This window comes from Centruroides vittatus, unplaced genomic scaffold (assembly GCF_030686945.1).
Source record: "Centruroides vittatus isolate TY-2023 unplaced genomic scaffold, ASM3068694v2 contig_3084, whole genome shotgun sequence".
Classification (NCBI taxonomy): domain Eukaryota; kingdom Metazoa; phylum Arthropoda; class Arachnida; order Scorpiones; family Buthidae; genus Centruroides; species Centruroides vittatus.
The window spans coordinates 232,516-252,720 of NW_027121983.1; the positions used below are offsets into that span (position 1 = coordinate 232,516).

The window sequence follows — 20,205 nt, forward strand, 5'->3', positions numbered from 1 at the left end:
GGTCACTTGTAGGCACAGAGAATTTATTAATTGGGGAATGTAAAATCATCAGAAATATAAACCTAGACTATATTTATAACTTTTAAATTATAATAAACAAATACAATCGAAAGCAGACATCGAAATATTTATTACAAGAATATTTAAATTCCTAAACAGAATTGTTTTTATTTATATATAATCAGACTATAAATTCTCTTTAACTGCGATCGAGTTTCATAAATCGTTCGATTCAGCAAATTTACTGTTTATTAGATCGTAACTTCACTAAATTCGGTTGAAACCTGTGATTTAATTATTTGAAGAAAATTCGTTGATATAATTAAATATGATTGTTAATAGAATCACCACTTGGAGAAACCAAAGGTATGTTCACTTAAAATTAAATTTTAAATTTTCTTGTATTCACTGATGTAAGCTTAGAAATCCCAAATATTATAAACTAGCAGATAAGCCCGGCGTTGCTCAAACAAAAACTAACGATAGGGAAGATTAAGATTATTACATTATAGCCATTCTTATCTCTTTTCACAGAATGAAAGAAGTACGTATCTCTGTTTCCAGTCTAATTAGAAAATTTTTCGATGGGTCTAAAAATATGTTTGATTTTTCTCAAAAACGTAAAAAACCGTATCTGCGCCTGTTAATCTTGCATGTCGCTTTCTCTTAACAATTCCATTGTTACGTAACACTTCCATTGTTGACACTTCCATTGTTACTTAGCACTTCAATTGATGATGGAAGTGTTAAGCCTTAATCTTGTCCCTCTACCCCGTGGGGATGAATTTCGAAAAATTCCTTCTTAATGTGCGTTCTCGTGACATACCCTAACTGTGTACCAAATTTCAACTTTCAACTCTTAACCGTTTGGGCTCTGCATTCATTATTATTATTATTATTATTACTATCAACTCGTCTCGATTATCTTATATATAAAATTCTCGTGTCACAATGTTAGTTACCGTACTCCTCCGAAACGGCTTTACCGATTTTTACCAAATTTGATATGCATATTCAGTAGGTCTGAGAATCGGCTACTATCTATTTTTCATACCCCTACACTATCTCCCCCCTTTCAAAAATATATTTATATATAAATTAAGGCTTTTATGTCCAACAGATGGCGCTACCTTCCGACGAACTAAGTTTGCTTTTCTGTCAGGCATTATGCTTTTCTGTGAGAATGGACTGAAGCAGATCATTTTCTATCTATCTATATAAATAATATATAACGTTCGTTTGTTCTTTTCTATGTTGTTTATATTAGTTTTAGTTTACGTTGTTTAGCATCGCGCGTGAGTTCTTTTGTATTTTATTTAAATTTGAAATTGGTTATTCGGAACAGTATTCGAATGTTGTTAGCCTGACGATGGCCATGGAATGGGCCGAAAACGTTTGTTTATGATTAAAGTTAAAGGTTCTCAGCATCAAGGTGTTGTTGTCTTACAGTGTAATAGAGTCTGAGTGAGGTTAGGAGGATAACTATTAATTATTCCTATTTTATTAAAATTATTACTTAATATAAATATTAATATAAATAAAATATAACGTTCGTTTGTTCCTACCGATTCCTTTGAAATTTTGATACAACGTTGCATTCGAATACGCACGTGTTTTTATATAATATACATGTCGAAATTCCCCCCAGTGGGGGGAGATGGACGGGATTAAGGCTTACCGTGAAGAACTCGGCTTCTATTATACTATTTTACATGCGTTTTTTGCGTTTTTAATTGCGTTTTAATAGGTTACGTCAACAGAATATACACTAAAAAGGGATTTTTCGATATTCCCCAGCGGGAAAAGTGACGGGATTAAGGCTTACTGTGAAGAACTCGGCTTTTATTATACTATTTTAGATGCGTTTTTGATTGCGTTTTAATAGGGTACGTCAAGAGAATATACACTAAGAAGGAATTTTTTGAAATTTCCCCCACGGGGGAAGTGTTATACATTTATAATAGATACATTTTGAGCCACAACAACGCGTGGCCGGGTCAGCTAGTATTTATAGATTATTCTTACTATTTATGATAACACGACGCGCGTTATGGTAAATGAATTCTTTTAATTACTACGAAGAATCACAGAAAAGAATCAAGAATCAAACCAGTATTATCATAAGTTTTCAAAAGTTGAATCTATAAATTATTCCAAAATCCTCAGTCGTGCTCTCTATTCTATTGACACTCAATTAATTCGACTGTAGATATCAAATTTTTGTAAAATAACATTAACAATGAATTGCCACAATGGAAAAACTTGTGATACTAATTTATGTAATGGAAAACATTTCAGGCGATTCATTCCTTTAATGACACACTCCATAATAAATACAATGCAATCAACTACACCTAAACATTTTCTTTATATTTTAAAATGAAATTACTAAAAATCTTCTATTTTCAGGTTGTTATTAATTCTCCTTTTAAGCATGCTAAACATTATTCTATCGGAAAACTACAGGAGTCATTCAAGTATTTATTTGTTCGAGAAATTTACACTTAACGATATTAATTCTATCTAAAGGAACTTTTGTATAATTCTTATAGGAAGAATAATGCGACGGATGATTGGAGGCACTCCTGCTACAAAGGGTGAAGTACCATTTATAGTAAGATCTAATAAGAGTTAAGTATAAAAAAGATTCATAAATCCCAATACAATAATTTGATTCATTTGTATTTTTAATTACAGGTGGCTATTTTCCGTAGAGGAAACTTTAAAGGATCATTTTCATTGATTACTACCACAACAGCAGTTGGAGCGGCCCACGTCATACATCGGTACGTTTAATCAATTTTAATATTTAAAACTCGGAAAATTTCACCCAGTTAGCTTGTTAATCAGTGGAGAACCCGTAACCTATTACACGTCATCAATAGAACATTTAATAGACAAAACTTGAGTTTGCACTTGTACAATACGAAAAAATGCGTACATTTAAATTAATCATATTCTTAATTGCAATTGAAGACTTGGTGGAAGCAGGTAACTAAGATTTGCGTGAAATCCGAGTAATTGGTGCGAAAGAAGGGGATAAACGCTTATCTATCTGACGGTAAAAAATTCAAGAGGCTACCTATATCAATTCTACAGTTTGATGGTGGAAGATGGTATGCGACATAGGTGTAACGTGTCATTGGGGGAAGACGGAATCGAGCACATTTACATCCTTTTCACGATGCCAATTGTATTTAGCGCCCTTTGCTACGGTGTGCCCCGGAACAGCCAGATGGCCCTATATCATTTTCTTGCTAAGCAGCATCGTGCTTTGTATTTGAATGCTTTCGTATTGCGCTTGTGACCTGACGTTTTCAGCTAGGATAAATGATCATGAACTTCAGAATGAAGTCTTAATAAGATAAACCTGCCAAACACGCTTAGCGTGTGTTGGTCATGTTAGAGAGGTCAAAACACGACATGAAAATAATACCGATTCTGGGAATGTTGCTGACAACAATGCTGACGTCCACCGAGACTGTAAATCTGATAATTCGTGGCTTTCGTTTACATATTGCACATGAATGTTAAATCCGAAATTACTACATATAAATTAAATACAATAAAACTTATATAAATTAAATAACATGGTACCAAATTTTTTTCGTTCAGGCACGTACCGTTTTAGGCATGTTCGTTTTTAAACATGTTTTACTATACATGTTTGAACAATTTTAATTTATTCTTTATAAGAAAATTAAATTCTACTTTCTAAAATATATTTTCGATTGATTGGTCATACATACATATACACATACATACAAGAAAGACATGTGCAGTACACAAGGTGTTTAGCGGCTGAAAAAGAGTAAGGAAAAGGGAAGGGGAAAGAGGAGAGAGAGGGGATTGACAGCAGATAAAGGGTGGATCCCTCTCAACGGCGTAAATGTGGTTACAGTACCCTCTATGTATAATGTTGGCGTACAGTTTTTATGCTGTAAGGCCGTAGTCTTCCGTAGTGTCTAAAAGAAAACCTGAGTGTAGCGAACACCAGTAATTGAGTGCCGCGACGAATAGCTAAGTGTACAAGTTAGTGTCAAGTGGCGGTTAGTAGGAAAATTTATATCTACTTAAAACTAATAAAACTGAATGCGATTTCGAATCTTATACTACTTAACAGCTTGACAGACAGCGCAAAAAGCAAACAAACAAAATGAGAAACTAGACAAGACGGATAAATTGACAGAGACAAACGAGCAACATTCGAAATTTTTTATTAATTTATTTGCTTTTTAATTATTATTCTTTATTTTTTAAAACGCTAACTTATTCAATACCTAACCTAACGTACCATAACCTAGGACGAACGTAACTATACGACTCGAAACAAGTTCACCGGTCATAGACATTTACGGAACAATTGGAAACATTAACAAATACAGAGGTTCCTTGGTGTTTTTTAAAAGAAAAATTATACATCCTAATTATGATCCGGTTACATTCGAAGATGACATTGCACTTTTAATTCTGAAAAAGCCCATCGTACGTACACCAACATTATATCCAGTAGCAGTAGCTGATAGAAACCAAACATACACTTCAGGATACGCTACCTTAGCAGGATGGGGAAGGATAGGAGAAAGTAAGTCATTCTCTTAAGTTAAACAATTGTTCTTCTATTATATAAGTATATATTATAAAATTTCTTTTATACGATGATAACATTTAGACATAACTTGCGATGATCTTCAAATAGCTGTTGTAAAGCTTACAGATCCGACGCCATGGCTGAGCACGTTTTAACTTTCCTTTAAAACGAACCGATATCATTTCGAGAGATTCAGGAATTTCAGCAATGGAAGTAAGTCTAAACTTGTATAAATGTTTTTCTTGCGTCATAGTGAATATACCAATACAATTTCAGGGTGATTCCGGTTCTCCTTTGATACGCAAGGATCAATTTGGAAGGCAAATTCTGATTGGCGTAGTCAGCGCAAAGGACGATTTTTGGCATGTCATAGTTTACATGTCGACTAGTTTTTATTACGATTTTATCAAAGATAATAGTGAGGGTGAAGTGAAATTTCTGTGAATCGAAGTGCAAATTATTCGTGTTTTCAGTAAAATTTTTTTTTCGAAATGTTATTTTTTGTATTTAGCATAGCAACAGACTTTGACATTATTTTTCAATTAATGTATCAATCACATTTAGAATTAAATGTGCTTATATTAAATTAATTTTCGAAATAAATTTATAATTATTATCATGCATAAGAAGTATCAAAGATAGCAATTATATAATTACCATAGAGCAATGCGAACTCGGCAGTAGGGGAATGGATAAAACTATTGGTAGTTGTGGGTTAGAACCTTACCAGCAAGCTCACACAGTGGAGTTTTTCGGGTTTCCTTCTTAAATAGTGTGTCAGTTTCTATGGAAAGTTCTAGGAGACATCCCACATTGCTAGATCGATTAAGTACTTTATTCCGCTACCTTATCCCATTAAATCAAACAATCAAAGAAAAGTAAACAATAAAAATAGAAGGTGCAAAGTGTACTTTCTGTATCATATATCTTAAGCTTTATGTAAAATGCTTTGTTTGGTATCAATTTTCACATTTGAATCATCGTATCCTTTTTTTACGATGATCTTGTTTATACAATTTTGAAAATTTTATGAATTTTTCCAATAAAATAATTACGGATATTTACAACTTGTAACATTAAAAAAACGTTAAACATTAGAAACCCATGGTTGCCCAAAGTCAGTTAACCATTGTAAAGATAATATTCTAGTCTTGGTGTTAAATATTATACAGGAAATATACAAACATATACATAGACAGGTATATATACAGTTCTTTGTAATAAAAATTATAAAACTATATTTTCTTTAGTGAAGTAGAATATGTTTTAAAAATTCTAACAATTTTAAATATTTTTAGAGTTTAACAGAACTTTAAATTTTCTTTAATTTAATGATTTAAATTTGTTTTCAATATGCCTGTATTTTATGAAATGTAATAAAGAACATAAAAATGATCAATGTTCATTAGCTTAATAAATCTAAACATGTCTTATAAATGCAGTAGGCTTTTTAAATATAAATTATAATTTATTGTTTAGTTACTTCATAAAATTTGCCTAAACCCGTGCAGTATATAAAGAAGTTTAATAGTACTCTACTGCTTTATATTTTCTATTTCTATTTATTTTCTACTTTTTTCAAAATATCACACAGAAAATACGTATTATTTAATTTAAATTTTCGGGTACAGTAATTATAAAAACAATTTAATATATACCTTTCGATAAACTGAAAAAATATAATGAAATTGAAATGTAATACATAAATATTACATTTTTAAAACTCTATTTTAAATATATATTTTAAAATTACAAATTATAAGAACTTAATTGTCTAAATCTATATTTTTCTTCACTTTCATTTGTCTTTCCACAAGCTCATCATATCCGTTCCTGCAGTCTTCTCTTTGATTCTATCTTCCATTCTCTTCTCTTGTTCAGGGCTAAAATGATTTTTCCAATCACCAATAATGCCTTTACGAACAAACTTTCCTTTATAAGTCGGTGATAGCTCAGGATGCTTTTTCAAATATTCACGAAAAGCTTTAGCACCTGATGGCACAGGTATACCTTCAGGAAGAGATGCCATATTTGCAATATAAGATTTCACGTTATCTTTCATATATTTAAAGCTACTATAATAAAGAACACGTTCTAAAATATCTGGATTATTGATCAGAATATCATGATATTCATCTCCCATAAATTTTGCAATTTTTAGAATGTGGTTTCGGGTATCCAATTTCAAATCTTCGTAAGTTATAAATAAAACATTATTATCGTCTTTGTGTTCGTACCAAGATAAAAGATGATCGAAATAATCTCCGTAATCTTTTTTACCATTAATGAATAACTCAAAATATTCGTCGAATGTGCCATCGGCGAAATTGTAAAATTCTGCATTTTTTGTATGATGATAGTAAGATACGCAACAATCTTTTGGGTTTCTTGCCACATATATGTATTTGGCATCCGGAGAATACGGTGCCAACTTAAAAGGTAAATGAATTTTGATCGCTCCAGGTTCATCCATATAATCTACAGCATCTGCTCCAGCAAACTCCAAGAAAGGCGAAATTTTTACTTGAAGAACGTTACTCACAGGTTTATCTTTTCTAAATATGAGAGCCACTATTTGTTGCAACCATGTACTACCAGATTTAGGATGCGAGACTATAAACAGTTGGCCCGGTTTTGGTTTATAATTGATGGCAAAACGAAATGCTTCTCTTGAAAAAGCTCCGGGTAATATAAATCCATCGCAGTCTTTGTAATGAGGTCGTTTGATTTCATCTTCATCTTCCATTTCAAAAATTCTAAATATAAAACAATAAAATTATCAGCACCAAATGATAAGTAAAACAATAAACTACAAGCACCGAAAATGTCAGCCAACAATTGGTACTTTTTACTATTGAAATATAACTTAATACTGATATAAATTAATATTTTTACACGTAACACTTTTTCTGTGCACTAAGTGCATCATTTTTCTATATATTTTGTGGATTTGACCAGGCCTACAATGGGGACGAACAGATGGTAATAGACAAGCTTGACATATGCTCAGATTCGAACCCGGGTCCTTGAAGGCGGTAGACTGATGTTTCAATCACCGCCATGAATTTTAACTCTGCCATTGACCAGTAATTTCATTTTTTTAATGTTAGAATTCGTTTTCATTATTCCCTCCTGTAAACCCGTAAATCTTTTATAAGAGGTCCATTTTGGGTTCAGTTATGTCTACAACTATTAGGTATGGTTGGCGTTGCCCGGGCAAAAAAAAATATGAACAAACATTAAGTTTATTAGATTATTTTGTACTTCTAACTCTTCTATTATATTATATTATAGTATTCTTTAAATTGTGTACAGTAGAGGAATAAAGAATTTTTAAAACGTTTTCGATTAGTCACTCGGTGTGATAAATCCTTACGTAAGATAACCGTTGTAGTTATATAAATCAAATACCATAAGATAACAACCTTTAAAACGAAAACCATATTTAAAAAATATAATTTAAACATGCCAGGACAAAATTCATACGTTACATAAATATACATATAAAAGAGTTTGGTTATTTCAGCCTACCAAAGTCACGTTTATTGCAATACTCGGAAAAACTCCTGAAAAACCACTTAAATTATATATTGTGCTGGCCGGTAACTTTATATTACGTGATTTTCCTATTCGAAAGCTACCATACCGCTGGTCCGACAGAAAGGGAAATCTGTCGCAGAAGGGAATCGAAGTTAATTCGACCAAAAGTAGTCGTTGACCTCCTCCCGGAGGAGAGGACGGTCAAAGACTACTTATTAATAAAATTCTACTACTAATATCTGAAATGTGATCCATGTTGGATGGGCAGGTGATCGAAGTCGCTAACCTTAACATCCGAGAGACTTTGTATAACTTGTTTAAATAAAAAAAATCTTGTAAAAATAGTAGAATAATTGCTTATATGTGATAATAAACTTTATAAAATTTTGATAACAGATTGTATAAACAATGCAGGAAAATTTATGTCAGGAAAATGTATATTTTATGAAGAAAAAACTCATGTTGTGCCATTGTAAAAAAAAAAGTGAAATAAGCAAAATTAATGAGAAATAGAAAAAGTGATGAACAATGATTCAAAATCTTTAAATAATACAAAAATGAAAACGTGTTTTTCAACCGCTGGCCCACGAAAAATTCTCATCGGTCGGCAGAAAATTATTTGATTGTACTGATACCGGCGCAATTGATTGCGGGTGACATTTAGTCATATTTATAGCGCAAAAAATCAATGACCAATGCCTAAATACTGTAAAATTTGCAATTGATCACGATATTGTCTCGGGAACTAAAGAAGGATTAGTTAAAATACATGACAGGATAAATAATGAGTCAAAAATCTATGATACGAAAATAAACTACATACCATACAACTAGACAATGGTGATAAATAATCACTGTAATGTTTTATAAAATTTTAAAAAAAGGGTGCTTTTAGTGGTCCTTCACTTCGAGATTGGATGGGGTCGGAATAGTAACATCGCCCAGTGGCTCGTTATCCTATGAGCAAAAGAGGCAATTTTCCGGGAACTCAAAACCAATCTTTTATAAGAAAATATTTCCCCAAAAATCTCCTTTAAAGAAAAATGAAGTAAACGTTTTATATGAGGCCCCCTAATTCAAATTTACCGAGGCCTGGTTAAGCTATAACACGCCACTGACCGCACCCCCATCATTACAGTGTGTTTGCACACAGACACTGTCGTGATTAAATTCTACATTTGATTATGCTTATCGCGCTCCGTTATGCTCCTAAAACATGACTAAAATATATATTTATCGAACTTAGGTATGTTCTCAAAGTTTTAGCCTTCTATTCTTAGTGTAAGTCCAATAGGATCGAAAAAACCTACAATGGGGCAGCCAGGTGACCATTGTAGGTTGCCACATGGATTTCTCGGCTATCCGGCAGCCCAGCCTTCTGTCTTAATTAGATATGTATGAAATTTAAGTTGCAAGACTTGAGGGCATGATACGCAGCAAGTTGAATAAAATCGTTTAATAATAATTGTAAAGAAACCATCTTAGATATTAAAATTGAAGACAGACCGTCTTAAAGTTTGATTTTATGGTATATACTTTATTTTCAGTTCAAATTCGAAATTTTAAAGTTAAATGAAATAAATACAGTAATGATTTACTTACCGAATTAATTTTTTTCTATTGTAGACTGTTCACTTAACGTGTAAGTATTGATAGCATTCCGAAAGAACAATTGCCTATTTATTAAATTCACAGTGAAAGGATACACTAAGTACGGCATGCGGTGTAATCTTTCATAACACCTACATTTATGTGTATAGTATACATTAATTATTCAGTTATTATAAGATAATAAATTCTGTTTTGAATTAAATATCGTACGTCTAGATGTGTGTAGTGGTGTGTGCGCGTGACACGATTTTGTACACCCTGTTTGAAGCGTAATAACTCCTGTGCATTTTCTTGAAAATTTATGAACTTTGGCACGGCGGTATGTTTATTAGGGAATTAATGCTATTAAATTTTGGTGGTTAAAGGTCGAGGGGACAGTATTCACATTGGCCTTCTGTTAAATTGTGAGGTTCCGGAAGTGTCCCACTATTGGTTAATATTTGATACCTTCTTTCCACAAAAGGAAAAATTAATAATAACGAGTAATTATTTATCGTGTCATCCTCAAAATTTTGGGCTACAATTTATAATCATATTTTTAATTTAAAATATATTTTCTCCATCTCAATTTAGTAGTGGCTTGCCCCTACACATAATACTTTTCCTTTAAAAATAGTGTCGTACCGGTATTCTAACTAACTCTAGTGTGGGTATTTTTTAATTGAAATAAATTAACTTCTGGTATAAACCGGTAGTTCGTAATCGAGGCTTCCTGCCTTTAAGCTTTCCATTTATGGTTTTGAATTTCATTTATCCAACACCGTTCTCGAGATTAAAGAAATAAAGACAGCCTGCAGACGACAGTGGTAATTTACAGGTGTACAATTTTTTTTTCAAATTGCAGCCCAATGATTGTCACAATTCTGAGAAAGAGTTTTTATAATAGAAAACAAGACGATGTAAGTCCCGTGATCAACTATCTCCGGTTGGGATCGAATTAAATGTCGATTTTGACTCGTCTCGCGACACAGGTTAAGAACATGTTACACTTAGTAACGAGTGAACGACCACTCAAAAAGCGAGAACGAGGAAAAGCGACCATTCGGAGTGAGAGATCGTGGACAGAAAATGATAAAAACTCCGAATCTCAAGGAGAAGAGAGAGCTCCGCCCTCCGATTTCTCTAAGTATAGGATATTTCTTGGTTGTGTCTTCAACGTCACTCTCCGGATTGACATCACATCCTCTCTGTATCCTTGACAACTCTGTCAAAGAGCCTCCGAAACCAGGAAAAGATCCTTCTTACTTGGACAGATCCTCTCCTCTCAGGAAAAAATACAAAACTCAACGGCCTTTCTCATGTAAAGAACAACAGGGACACTTTTTTGTAATCGTTAAGTCTGTCTCGGTATCACACCCACATACGAATCTCCACTTCTCTTCCATTCTTATTTGTGTGCACAATTCGACAATCTCACAAAATAGCGCTCCATATATATATCTTCTGTGACTTACAATCACGCATCCTATAAATTTTAACTTATATATTTTCGTTTTTCGTGTATATAACATACATATTAATTCAAATATTATATTCTTTGACACGAAATATTTGAAAATTATTGTTATTTTTCATTGTCAAATCTTTCATTCTTTGTGTTAGTAACCAGCCTGGCTCCCAACCATCCATTTTCAGTGCACTGCATCTCCCGCACTTATCATAATCTAATTATTCCGGTGTTTTGGATATGGAAACAATTTGTGAAAATTCGGAAGCCATTCTTTTCATTGCTGTTTACTGCATATTCGAGAAAACGCAGATCTTATACAAATCCTAATAGGAATGCTGTGCAAATCAATTTGTTGTATTACTATTTACGAAACATATTCTTTAATTATTTCATCAAGTGGTAGTTCGTAAGTTAGGGGCCGTCCATTAATTATGTGCGCATCACGTGCCTATTTTAAAGGGGGAAAGTAGAATTTTGAGATCTAATGAGAAGAGTCTACTTAATTTTTGTGATTTCCAGTATCATGCAGATGTTTCTATATATATATTGTGTGACAGATATATAATTGTAGAAAATACCTAATATTTTATGGGATTATCTACGGGAACTTAAGCTTAATTAAAAGGTATTGTTCGAGTATGGCGAAGTCGTACTCTACATTGATACCATTAACTTGTTTTCAGGTTAGAGAGACAATAGAATAGATTAGGATTACCATAACCCTATCATATTAATGTCTTATAGAATTGCTTATCGTTTTAAATTCAATGGTATATCCTGTTTTATAAAAAAACGCTTATCGTTTCACAGATCAAATAATTGAAAATAGATAACTCTTAATGAAATCAGGAAATATAAACAGTTATTTGATATACAGGAAGTAAATATGATTTATTATTTAATAAAACTCTATTCTATTCTATGATTATATCATTTTTAGAAGTCTAAAAGAAGTCAGAAGATACAGTAAAATCTTCAGATTTTACAGTATCTTCTGACTTCTTTTGTATTGTAGTCACTGTGTCATGTTTGTTGTGATAATAACAACTGACTGATACCATTAAGCAATGTGAATAATACTATGATTTTTACTTCTGATAGACACAGGTGCAAGAGTTACACTTGTTGTGCAAGAGTTGATGTTTTAGCCAAATTAAGTTCAAACCCTCCCAAATCAAGTAAACCGTTGATCCCAATCCAAGAGATCACAGGGCATAAAATACGTAGTGAGGAAATTTATCATCTCAACATCCGATTGGGACCCTTACGCTTTTCACATCTATGCTATGTAGTCGAGCCCTCTATCACAAATCCGTATGAGGGAATATTAGGGCGAGACTTACTTGAAAGGTTTAATATTGATGTTCTCTTCTGCTAAAACAAACTTAAGATATATACAGCGTGGTTCAAAAGTCAGTAAAGAATGTTTCGTGTTCGAAGTGCATTTGTTCTTCTCGTGTTGAAAAAAGTTATAATTAAGCAGTATTTGAGTATTTTTTCAACAACGGTTTACTGACTTTTGAGCCACCCTGTATTTATTCTATTAAGATTTATTCTTTTTTTTCAGAGCTATTTCCATCTGATTTTTATGGAAAATACAAGTAAAATTTCGTCTTCCCTGCTAGATATGTAATAATTTCTTATAAAATTTCAAATGAAAATGATTAAAACTAAAATAACTAAAGGAAGCATTTATAATAAACAAATTTATTTGACCTATTTTATCGATATTTAAGCATAAATTAACACTGAAATAAACCCAAATTAATATCAAATTTTCATAAAAATAACTAGATTAATTAAAAATTTCATTTAAATATAGAGGAGATCCTTGTATCTTGGGACACGTTTTTTTAAACCTTCATAATTTAAGTTCATGCAACACGGTTTCACTAGAGAGAAAGGAGAAAAAATGAAATAAATAGTTGAGAAAAGCAACGCCTTGTACCTTGGGACAGTCCCAAGGTAGAAAAAATTCATTGTCCCAAGGTACAATTTTCTCTTGTTTATAACAAAGTACGGTTATAATTTTTGAATTACAGAAATCCAATGTTATTTATTAAAATATGTGGTTACGAATGTAGTTATCAACTAACTGTACCTTAATTTAATTACCCAACTTAAAATATTTCGATTAAAACCAATATCCAAATGGACTGCACAAAAACAAACACCTATAAAAATCACATGACGTGTCACAGCGGTGAAACGAGTCAAAATGGCCGAATTTACGTCATGCATTCTGAATGTTGTAATGAAATAGCTACTAGATATCGCTACTTACTACTTTTCAATGTATTATCTTTCAAATGACGAGCTTGTCCCGAAGTACAAGGTGTACCGAGGTACAAGGTATACTCGTATATATATGTATGTATAAAATAAAATTGGGAAAAGTTTTATTGTATATTTGTTTGAATTTTTTGCAATAAATGACCATGAAAACTTCGTTTAGGAAATGTTTTACTATTAAATTTGACTATTCTCTAGACTTGTGACAAAATACCTTTTTTTATCTCTTCCTTCTTTTGTCAATTTTTGGGAATAATTTTAAATCCAATTTCAACAGGATTAAAATTCTTATACAGGAAAACCTATCAAAAACGGAGCCCGAATAAAAAGAAAACCTGTTTTTGTAACGGGTAGACCTGTGATGTATGTGGCAAACGATTCAAGTGTGAGAGTCGCAGGTGAAGGCGATACAGTAGGTGATCCGATAACGAACACTTTAGTGAACAAACATTAATAGAAGTGACAGAAAATAACGAATACAGATTAATTTTCTTTTGTTTTCAGGTAACATTTAGAAACCTTTCAGAGTGCGGGAGATCTCAACATCGACGCTCAACCCGGTATATACCGATCAGATACTATTTCACCGAACTTTGAAAGTCTCCTTTGTAATTCAATCCTTTTAATTTTGTGACAGAAACAATTTCTTTGTAGTATTTGCAAGACTGTCGGCGGGAACTCGTTAAGTTTTGCGTCGGTTTTTCTTTTCGAAAGGTGAGGGTTTAACAAGTTTTTAATACATTTCATTCTCAAAAGTATTCATTAGTGTGAAAAGTTTCAAGTATTGAATAAGCAATAAGATGTCTAAAACTTTAAAATGAATTTTATAAGACTTATAATTGATTGGATTAAATTGATGGAATAAGGCAATGCAACACTTGGGCGATCTTCCAAGCTGTAGACGGCCAAGGAAGAGTTCCCGTGGGAAATTGGTAAATATTTGGGTGTAAAAAATGCAAAAAATTCCGGAAATCTGCAATTTGTCAAGTGCTAACCCGCTGCCAGTTGGTATTAACCGGTGTTTGCTGATTATAAACATCGGTTAAATTCGGCTGATAATAAACATTTAAGAAAAAATTTTTGAATTGAATTCACATAACTTCCGGTCTAGAACGAGATTAAGGAAAGACAGAATGACAAACGGATGGCAATGGGAATATACAGGTCAATCAATCAATTAGGATTTGTTTGATTTCAGTGGCACACAAAGCTATAGTGGCACGTACTGAAGACACTTGAACTGTTTTTGGAAGTAATGGAGTATTATTATTATTATTTATATAAAAATAAGCCTACAATCTACAATAAACACATACTTTCGGCAATACGGAAAACAGAATTTATAGATATTTTAAAATATCATTAGGAGGAAGAAGTGAATTTATTTAAATTATGTACAACTACACAAATGTCAATTCATCTACGCAGTTTTCTGTTATAAAGTCTATAAAGTAACTTGTCTACATGAATGTGCTAATCGCACCGGGACGTCGCCGACTTGTACTTGCAACACCAATTTGAATTTTTCTTCTGTCATTGGCTTCGTATATAAAGAGGCTACTGAAATTACCCTAAAATTGTAAAATTTACCTGTGTGCATGCTTATAGAATATACCTATAATTATGTTATAGTAAACACTAAATACATATAAGTTTGTACTTACATATATTAAGAATTATATACAGTAGAGAGTCGTTAATCGTAACGCCGGTAATTGGAATTGCCGGTAATCGGCACGATTTTTAGTCGGACTGTGTCGTGCTGAATCGAACGTTTTTGATACTAGATTTACTTCTAAAGTATAATTTTCATGTTTTTATATTCTTCAATATATTTATTTTGTTTGTACAAAATGCAGAAATAATTTTCAACGATACGATAGCCTCGATTATTATTATAAAAATTTTCGTTAGGCTGAAAATCGACGAAAATTCAACACGAAGCGACACGCAACGGAGAAAAATTTGAACATCGGACAGGTTAATGTAGTTTTTCGTACATAACTGATAATCGGAACAAATGACTAATCGGAACAATCCCAGTCCCCAATTGATTCCGATTTCCGACTCTCTACTGTACATCTACGTAACATGGATAGAGTAGCATCTGTCATCTAACTCAATTGAAAACGAGGGAAACGACAGTCATTCCCTTCGTCTTTTCCTTCGCATGTTGTGAGATTTTAACGATTAATGAAAAATCTCAATTAGTATCTTTGAATTATTTTGAAATTTATCTCTGATTAGAAAGAGTAATATTTTTACTTTAGTTTAATATGTATATCAGTACAAAACTCCTAATTGAAAATCATTCTTTATGATATAATAATTTTCGTATGAATATCATTATATCCTAGAAGTTGTTATTTTCAAATGTAGCTGCTGTGTATATTATAATAATTAATGTTGACAAAATAACATCACAATTGACGAACTAAAAACTAACAACAGTCCTTTTCTTGTAGACTCTATTTGAATAACGATATTCCAACAGCTATTCATGTTTTGTTCTTAAATATACGTGAAATCTTAAAAATACAGTAGTGAATAATAAAATAAATATTTTAAATGTAAGAAATTAAATACTGAGGGTTTGCATCTGATCACGAACTAGATATGTGCAGTTTCCCATTGAAAGTCTTCTTGTACGTGACCTTATTGCCAAGATTGCCAGGGATTGCGTTGCCTTATTCCATCGATATACTCCAATCGATTTGCAAATTAATGGAAATTTATTTTATACCTTCAAATATAGACAAGAATAAACGTCTATTTTCTATTCAATAATTGGAGTTGTTCACAATAAAGAATGCTGTCGACAATGGTATGGGCAAAGTATGTATTACACATACAATTCACGTTTGGCTTCTAAATTTCCCATACAAAGTAACTTTCATTTCATGTATATTTCTATTATTTTCCTTAAAAGATTAATATTTTATTCATAAATTCTTTTAGAATGTCTTAGATTTATTTCATATTGCTTTACTTATATGAAGTTAAATTAATTTAATAATAGTAGAGAATAGTGTCTGTAATTTAAGAAATGTTATACCCTTGGGTGTCAAATAATGACAAATTACCGGATTACAGGATTTTTGTATGTATGTATATACATACAAAATGAATGTAAAAGAAGGTTCTTGCTGTATGTATAAACATACAGTAAGAATCAGTAACAATCGCACTCCGTTTTACACATATTAATTAGGATTGCGTCTACCTTCGGCTTCGCTAGAATCCATCTTACACATACTTTACCACGTTTATATAATTCATAACTATTTCCTTTATGTAAAATAAAATTTTTAATATAATCATGCATTTAATTTTCAGTAACTGTAAACAATATACATAATAATTTTATTGATTCCTCCACTTTAATGTACATTTTATAAATTTCATTATTCTGAGAATGTTTTAATCCAAATAAAAATAATTAATTTTAAAAACTTTTTTATAAACTGCTTTTTAAACAGTTTATAGGAATTTCGAAAATGTTCTCAAAATGGCTTCGAACACATTTTCCGAATTACGATTCTGTACAGTAATTGTTTCACTCCTTGTTAATACAATCAGTCAATATTTTCTGGCTTTTACTTTAAGTAACTGTAAACAATATACATCAAAATTTTATTGCTAACTTCACTTTAGTGTACATTTTATTGCTTACCTGAACATAATTTATATTTAATTTTTAGTGAGGATAAAAAAATTCCGTGGTTTGTAAATAAAATCGGTGAATTTATAAATCTACCGATTATAATTAAAATAGATAGAATGTAAATCAATCTATTATATAAACAGAAGTTTAGTGTTTCTGCTTGTTTATCATTTTTTACCACAAATTTGACGATTTTTCGAATTATATCATTTGATTCAATAATATTTGTATTGATGTTCCAAATAGTTAAAAGATTCCTTTAGTTTATCTTAAAGTAACTACGATTATTTAAAACAAACAGAAATATACTTTAAATTGTTAAAAGAAAAGATACCGGAATTCCAGAATCACTAGAATTACCGGAATTGAATCCTTTCAGAAAAATATTTTAATTGTAATAATAGTAATAGCATAACATCTTCTGTTACGTGAATTTATAACGTTATGTAAGCCAATATTATTTTTTATATAAAGGAGTAGAATAATGCAGAAATAACATTGCTTTATTTTTATTAATAACTCTGCTCTTTGCCCATACATTATTATTATTTAACATATGTCGAAAAATAATAATGTAAGGGGATAAACTTATGTTGAATAACGTTAAATGTGCCCACTCTATTTGTTTTAATTTCATAATTTTTTTAGTACCGAAAATTACTGTTACTACTACAGTAGAGAGTCAAATATCGGAATCAATTGGGGGACTGGGATTGTTCCGATTAGTCATTTGTTCCGATTACCAATTATGTACGAAAAAATACATTAACCTGTCCGATGTTCAAATTTTTCTCCGTTGCATGTCGCTTCGTGTTGAATTTTTCTCCGTTGCGTGTCGCTTCGTGTTGAATTTTCGTCGATTTTAAGCCTAACGAAAATTTTTATAATAATAATCGAGGCTATCGTATTGTTAAAAATTATTTCTGCATTTTGTACAAACAAAATAAATGTATTAAAGAATATAAAAACATGAAAATTATACTTTAGAAGTAAATTTAGTATCAAAAACGTTCGATTCAGCACGACACACTCCGACTAAAAATCGTGCCGATTACCGGCGATTCCGATTGCCAGTGTTCCGATTAACGACTCTCTACTGTAGTTTTGAAAAAATTTCGGCACTAAATTACGTTATTTAATTAAATATTTCCGCATTGATATACCACTATAAATAATTTAGTTTAGGCCCGTTTATAAAAAACCGAAACCGAACGTGCTACTCTGATAGCTAAACAGATTGAAGTATGAGGCTTAGGTATATTTGATTACGGCAGCGCCAAAAATTGGCTATTACAACGGGGTATTACCGGGACAACTTCTTCGGAAAATTGGCTCATATTTAGATGTGATAAACGTGAAGAAAAACCAGAAAATTCAATATGGCCAGCCCTTTGGCCAGGCACCAACCCACGACCATTAATGTTCAGTTGGGCAATTTAAAATGTCAGCCTATCGTTCTGGAGAATATGGGATCCGATCCGAAATAACTACAAAAACTTTCCAACTGTCAAAACAGACAATTGAAAAATTCTTCTGGTAATTTCGACACGTTTTCAGCTCTTTTTCACCATCTAACTGCTTCATTTTGAGCATGGCCAAATTTATAACGGCTGAAGAAATGCTCTCTTAAACCTCACTGGCCAAAATAAATAATAAAAAACAAACGACGAAAAATTTACTTCGTATTGAATAAATCTATATATATAATCGAGATGAATTGATAATAATAATAATAACAACAACCGCAGAGCCAAAACGGTTAGGGGTTGAAAGTTCAAATTTGGTACATAGTTAGGGTACGTCACGAGAAGGTACACTAACAAGAGATTTTCCGAAATTCCCCCGCGGGGGGAGAGAGAGGAATATGGCTTACGCTGAAGAGCTCGGCTTCTACTGTACTATTTTAGATGCGGTTTTTTTGCGTTTTTGATTGCGTTTTAATAGGGCACGTACACTAAAAAGGGATTTTTCGAAATTACCCCCGCGAAGGGAAGTGTCAACAAGCTCTCCCCCGCGGGGAAGTGTTAGCAATGGAAGTGTTAACAATGGAAGTGTTGACTAACGATGGAAGTGTTAAGAGAAAACGGCATACAAGATTTACAGGCGCAGATGAGGTTTTTTGCGTTTTTGCAGGAAATCGAACATATTTTTAGACCCATCTAATAATTCTCTAATTAGTCTGGAAACAGGGTACCTAGTTCTTGCATTGTATGAAAACTAATAAGATTGGCTATAATGTAATGATTTTAATCTTCGCTATCATTACTTTTTGCCCGAGCAACGCCGGGCTTATCCGCTAGTAGTGCAATAAATTTGATAATAAAGAGTGCAGGTTTGTCTAATAATTGTTGAGATCATAATGTATATAAATAGTTTACGAAGTTTTATTCACTGACTTAAAACTTACAAATTTGATTTGGTGACAATAAGGTACAAACATCAATAAGACATGATTTCATCGTCGCCAAAACATTTAAAAAATATAAAAGTCTGCCACCTATCAAGGAACTGTTCAGTTTCTCAGTAGGTTTTTATCCAATTCCGCTTCGCACTGTCTTCCGGATAGCCCTACCATAACAGAAGTACATGGCACGTTCAATAGAACATAAGAAAAGTTCCATTAAAAGTCGGGAGGATGATAAATAGCGTAGAAAATTTGACGCACCAAACTTCCAAACCATGGCAACAGTAAATGCTACTGGCAACACTGTTCATGATCGAATACCTAAGACAACAACCCGATAAAATGGCGGCATTTCTCTAGCATTGCACGAATCAAGAACGGTATACTGTTGTCCGATTTTTTACATAAACTAATCAACATCCTTTCGCACATGCAGATACAATAAAGAGACGACATCATTTCACACAAGTGTACGAGTTCTCTACGTATGGGACCACATTGAATGTAATGGAGAATCCTCCTCAGAATTGTGACAGTTTTGCGTCCTTAGCACTCTACTCGTACACGTGTAGTCGTATTCTGACAGCATGTATTCGATTGGTTTATGTTTAAAATTTGACATCACTACACCTCATTTGCTTAATGAACAGCTG

General features: G+C 32.2%; 2 protein-coding genes across 2 annotated transcripts in view; one reads left to right on the forward strand and one right to left on the reverse strand.

The window, feature by feature from the left end:
- The first annotated feature begins 252 nt into the window (after positions 1 to 252).
- The window catches only part of LOC136973077 (serine proteinase stubble-like), a 42,399-nt gene continuing 22,446 nt past the window's right edge, over positions 253 to 20,205 (forward strand). The window contains exons 1-4 of the mRNA XM_067267765.1: positions 253 to 366; positions 2,410 to 2,477; positions 2,553 to 2,614; positions 2,698 to 2,786. Coding sequence (XP_067123866.1) covers positions 329 to 366; positions 2,410 to 2,477; positions 2,553 to 2,614; positions 2,698 to 2,786 — 257 coding nt within the window. The 5' untranslated portion in view covers positions 253 to 328. The remainder of the gene's footprint in view (positions 367 to 2,409; positions 2,478 to 2,552; positions 2,615 to 2,697; positions 2,787 to 20,205) is intronic.
- On the reverse strand, positions 6,290 to 7,346 carry LOC136973085 (sulfotransferase 1C2-like). The gene has a single exon (XM_067267774.1). It carries the CDS (start codon positions 7,335 to 7,337, stop codon positions 6,390 to 6,392), a length of 948 nt encoding a protein of 315 aa, XP_067123875.1. The 5' UTR covers positions 7,338 to 7,346; the 3' UTR covers positions 6,290 to 6,389.